At 36.5% G+C, this 5,948-nt stretch overlaps 1 protein-coding gene across 1 annotated transcript; it reads left to right on the forward strand.

Moving 5' to 3' along the window:
• Positions 1 to 569: 569 nt before the first annotated feature.
• Positions 570 to 5,194, forward strand: LOC104899549 (uncharacterized). The gene is made up of 3 exons (XM_010686764.1): positions 570 to 1,070; positions 1,164 to 1,610; positions 4,988 to 5,194. The coding sequence occupies exons 1-3, from the start codon at positions 570 to 572 to the stop codon at positions 5,192 to 5,194; spliced, it is 1,155 nt and encodes a 384-aa protein (XP_010685066.1).
• Positions 5,195 to 5,948: the final 754 nt, after the last annotated feature.

The raw sequence follows: 5,948 nt of genomic DNA on the forward strand, positions 1-5,948 counted from the left end.
ATGTTTCATTGATGTGATTGTGATGTTCTAAAGAAGTTTATTCATTGATCTTGGTGTTTTGAGACCTTTGGATAGATATTGATCACATTTATGCTTTGGTTTTTTCAATTCATATGTTCTTGAATCGAATTTTGAACTCTTTTATCATACCCAAGAATCAACTTAATTTCTAGGCCAAGATGAAAACAAGGCACCTGGCCCTGATGGATACAACAACTGCTTCTTTAAGAAAGCTTGGACTTGTGTAGGCCCTGAAGTATGGAATGCAGTGCAAAATTTTTTTCAGACTGGAAGACTATTGAAGCAAGTTAATGCTACTAATCTCTGCCTCATACCTAAGGTAGAGCAGCCTATTGATGTCACTCAATTTCGTCATATTGCTTGTTGCAATGTTCTTTATAAAATTATCTCTAAATTGATGAGCAATAGACTCTCTCAAGTTCTTCCAAGCTTAATTGATGAAGTTCAAAGTGCCTTTGTTGCTGGAAGGAAGATTATGCACAACATTTTAATTCATCAGAGAATTATTAGAGGGGCTTAATTTCCCAACAAGATTCATTGATTGGACTATGGAATGTATGACTAGTCCAAGCTACTCTCTTTGCATTAATGGTGAAACATGTGGGTTTTTCAAGGGTAAGAGAGGGCTCAGGCAAGGAGACCCTATCTCTCCCCTGCTGTTTGTAATTGCTATGGATTATCTTACCAGATTAATGAAGAAAATGGGTAAGAAAGATGATTTTGCTTTCCATCACAGATGCCAAGGCCTTAGACTAAACCATCTTATCTTTGCTGATGATTTGATGATGTTTAGTAAGGGTAATGTGCAATCAGTTGTGCTCATGGTGAGAACTCTCAAAGCTTTTGCTAAAGTCTCAGGCTTACATGCTAGTCCTTCCAAGACTGCAATATACTTTGGAAATGTCAAAGAGGACATTCAGGATAGGATTGTACAACTCACAGGGTATAAAAAAGGTCAATTTCCTTTTAGATACCTAGGAGTGCCTATTACATCCAAAAGATTAGCTGTAGCAGATTGTGATGTTTTACTTGATAGGATTCTCCACAGAGTGATGTGTTGGAGTTCCAGACACCTATTTTATGCAGGAAGATCTGTTCTAGTTCACTCCATACTGCTTAGCCTTCATACATACTGGGCTTAGGTGTTTATGCTACCAAAGAGTGTGCTGAGAAGGATAGTGCAAATTTATAGAGCCTTTTTATGGGAGGGCAAAGTATTCCTCACTAAAAGTCTTCCAGTTGCTTGGGAGTGGGTGTGTAGGCCCAAAATATATGGAGGTCTTGGAACTCATGACTGTCTCACATGGAACACAGCAGCAATAGGGAAGTATATTTGGGAGATTTCTCAAAAAGAAGATGTCCTTTGGATCAAGTGGGTGCATAGTGTGTATATCAAAGGAGCTAACTGGTGGGAGTATCAGGCTCCTACAGCTGCAAGTTGGGTGTGGAAGGTGATTTGTAGAATCAAGGAGGTCTTCAAGAGAGCTTATGTGAACAACAAATGGCTAAACTCAGATAAAAACTACACTATTACGCTGGGTTATGAATGGCTAAAAGGTCCACAAATGAAGGTGGGATGGCATAATTGGGTATGGAGTAATCTCAATATTCCAAAGCATTCCTTTATTGCTTGGATTGTGATGTTAGGTAAATTGAAGACTCGAGAAAGGCTTAAAAGAGCAGGGGTTATACAAGAGAGTTGGTGTCCTTTGTTCTTCAATGAAGAGGAGACATGCCAGCATCTATTCTTTAGATGCCCTTGCCAGTAGGGCTATTTATCAAGGTATAATGCAATGGATGGGAATGACTATGAGACAGCAGGAATGCATTTATACCTCATGGAAGAAGTGGGGCCGGAAATTCAGAAGAAAAAACAGACAACAAGTTAGCTATGCTGTGTTAGCTGCGATGGTGTACTTCATCTGAGAATGTAGAAATCATGCTATATGGCATGAGGCTGTGAGAAGACCTGAGAAAGTCATCAAGGATATTAAAAAATCCATATGCATTAAAGTGAAGTCTTATGTAAATGAAAAATGGTCTACTGATGATAGATTGTGGCTAGATCAGTTATTAGAAGTAAGTAGCTAGTGTGCTTTGTAGGCTACTTGTTATCTTTGTAGGTGGCTTTTGGTTGGGTGTGTAGTAGTTGTTTTGTTGCTTGATTGTGTTGGTGCTATAATGTTTCTTTGGTAATAAAAGCTTACATTTTACCAAAAAAAAAGATATTGGGTAGAAATTAAGGGGATCCTTTATTAGGGGTTTTCCAAATCTATCGAATCTCTTAATCAATTGACTAAAGACCATTCGAGAGAGGATTTCGTTGATTTATTAAGTGATTATTCTTGAAGACCATTCGAGAGAGGACTCAAATATTTTAGAGGAAAACTAAACCTTGCATAATCATCTCTATTACTTCACAATCGCACTAGCATTCATTGTCCATTCTTATTCATACTAGTAACCTTGACTCTAGTGTCTTCTTATCTGATATTTTAACTCTTGTTATTTGCTTGTTCTTGTTATTAGCTAGTCATAGTTGTTACTAAACCTTTTCAAACCCCCAAATACCCTTCAATTAGGTAATTTAGACTTAATAGACTTTAATTAATCCCATTTTCCCTGTGGATCGACCCTTGACTTGCCCTTACTATTTTCTTAGTACTTGCTTGTAAGGTTTTATAAGTATTGTTTGAAAAGCGATTTTTGGTGCTTTAACTAATGACACGATAACAACCTCTTATCAGGAAGACCTGCTCACTTTATCAAAGAGTGTCCTCAATGCGATACCGAGAAGAGAAAAGGCAAATTCAAGGAAAGGAACAAGGATCAACCAAAACCTTTTCAAAAATAGACATGAAACAATCAAGAGCAGGAGCAGACAGAAGAAGAAACTGCTCATATGCCTCTTGGCCAAATCTGAAGAAGAAGGAGACTCGTCAAACACCAAGTTATACTCGAACAGTATAGAAGAAGAGCTTACAGAACTTAACAAAATCTAACTCGTGAAATTACTTCTTGAAAGCTTAGATGACTCTAAGGCTACTTGTGTAAAAAAGAAACAACTAGAGAATGCCTTAAAAGTTACTAAAAAACATTCTAACTAGATTTATTCTTTAAAAACTGATACTGAAAAACGGTTCTTTGACCTTTTTGATAAAAATTGAAGCATTCAAGAAGCTTTTGAAAAGGTTAAAAACGAGAACTATTTTTTAATTATGGAATTGAGAGAGTTGAACCTCTTTGTTCCTAAAGGAACAAGCCGATCTACTAGTACCAGAACAGATTTTGAAAATCTGGAAACTGATTATGAAAATGTTTTAATTGAAAATCTGGTTCTCAAGAAGGAAGTAGGTTCTTCTAGGAATAAACTTCCTATCTAGTAAGGTGGATACAAAAGTATAAAACAAAGAAAGAGATGGACTTGGTTTCAACCACAAGAAGAAAAATGAAAAGAAAAAAAATATGTGGATTTGCCGAGTAGTAAAATATGTTCTTACTGTGGGAACGATGGACACATAGTGTTTAACTGTTCCACCAGGGAAGAATGTATTGAGATAAATACCTACCTAGTGAAGCAATTATGGAAAGTTAAGGATGATTTATGTCCAACAAAGGAACCCAAGCGAGATTGGGTTCCTACCACTGCCTAGTTTCTTTGAATACATGCTGAAGTGAGAGGGAACAACTTGTGGTTCCTCGACAACGGTTGTTCTAAGCATATGACCGACGATAAATCAAAGTTTCTCTCACTTTCAGCTTACCTTGGAGGAACTGAGCTTCAGAGACAACCTAACAAGTAATACAGTAGATGTAGGAAAATTCGATTAGTCTCCATCACACTCCATATATAATGTCTTTTTGGTCGAGGGATTAAAGCATACTTTACTTAGTATTTCTCAGTTTTGTGATAAGGGAAATATAGTAAAATTTACCGATGAGTCATGTGTTGTCAGCAATGAAAGTATAAGAATCAAGATCTTTAAAGGGACAAGGAAAGGGAACACCTATATGGTTGACCTGAACCTTGTTCCTAGGAACAATCTCACATGCTTAAATGTGATCGAAGAAGATCATCTATTATGGCACAAATGTCACTGTCATGCCAGCTTGTCCCTACTACATAAACTAAATGGGAAAGACTTAGCTTCGTAGTTGGTTTACCAACAATTAAGTCCTTGAACCACAGTGTTTGTGATCCATGTCTTATAGGGAAGCAAGTGAGATCCTCTTTCAAATCCAAGAAAATGGTAAGCACACAAAGTCCATTGGAACTCATTCATATGGACTTATGTGGCCTTATACACATCCAAAGTCGATCAGATGAGAGATATGTGTTTGTCATTGTGGATTATTTTTCAAGATACACATGGGTTATCTTTATTCATAGTAAGGACGAGACTTTTGATGAATTTATATCCTTCGCTAGAAAGATTCAATGAACTAGTAGTTTTAAATTGAATCATCTACGATCTGACAATGGTAAGGAGTTTGAGAACTCCAAGTTTGATGAATTTTGCAGCAGTGAAGGGTTAGACCATAATTTCTCAACTCTAAGGACACCATAACAAAATGGATTCGTAGAAAAGAAGAACCGAAGCGTGAAGGATATGACATGAACGATGATAATTGCAAGTGGTCTTCCGAATTTTTTTGGGCTGAAGTAGCAAATACAACATGTATGCTACATCATCAATAGAGTTATGCTGATGCCAATTACATTGAAAAACCATATGAGCTCCGTATAGGAAGAAAACCCAATATCTCTTACTTTCATGTTTTTGGATGTAAATGCTTTGTACAAAATAATGGAAAGGACAACTTAGGAAAGTTTGATGCTAGAAGTGATCAAGCTATATTTCTAGGATATACCTCAATTAGTAAAGCGTATCGTGATTACAATAAATGAAGAATGTTTTTAGAGGAAAGTATCCATATTATATTTGATGAGACTAACTCCTTGCAGGTACAAAGTTATGATGATAACTTTGAAATTGGTTTGACTCAACCTGAAGAGTCTAATCATTATGATGTTGAACTAACCCCTAAAGGAAAAAAGAAGAAGCAAGTTCCTGACCTAGAAAACCTTGGCCTCATCCTTAGGAGGAACAAGCAACGACATAAGGAGCTCAAGAAGATGAAGGAACTCGTGAACATGAGGAAGATCAAATGAATCAACCACCTCAAGAAACTCAAGAAGCAACCAGTAGATTTGATCCAAAGCATTGGAAACACCAAAATTCTCATCCCTTAGAATTAATTATAATTGACATTACAAAGGGTACTCAAACGAAAACATAAAATGAAGAATTTTTGTGCTTTTCATGCTTTATTATCTACGATAGATACTAAGGATCATATGGGAGCACTCAAATAGGCTGATTGGAAAAACTACGCAAGAGGAACCGAATGAGTTCTAGAGTAATAAGGTCTGGCACATGAAGACCAAGCTAAAGAACTAGAAATTTATAGGACTTAAATGGGTCTTCTGGAATAAGTTTGATGAAGATGGAACAGTGGTAAGGAACAAGGCTAAACTTGTAGCAAAAGGTTATAATCAACAGAAGGCATGGATTTCGATGAAACCTTTGCTCCTATTGCTAGGATGGAAGCAATTAAAAATTTGATTGCCTTTGCTGCATTTATGGGATTTAAGTTGTACCAAATGGATGTAAAATGTGCATTTTTAAATGGCTTTTTACTTGAAGACGTCTATGTGGAACAACCTTCTGGATTTGAAAATCTCGATCTTCCAAATCAGGTCTATAAGCTTGATAAAGCTCTTTATGGGTTGAAACAAGCTCCCAGATCTTGGTATGAAAGGTTGTCAAAATTCTTGCTTCACATGATTTCATAAGAGGTAAAGTTGATAGAACCTTGTTCCTTCGATCAAAAGGAACAAACATATTAGTCGTCCAGATTTATGT

The sequence above is a fragment of the Beta vulgaris genome, chromosome 7 (assembly GCF_026745355.1).
Source record: "Beta vulgaris subsp. vulgaris cultivar EL10 chromosome 7, EL10.2, whole genome shotgun sequence".
Classification (NCBI taxonomy): Eukaryota; Viridiplantae; Streptophyta; class Magnoliopsida; order Caryophyllales; family Amaranthaceae; genus Beta; species Beta vulgaris.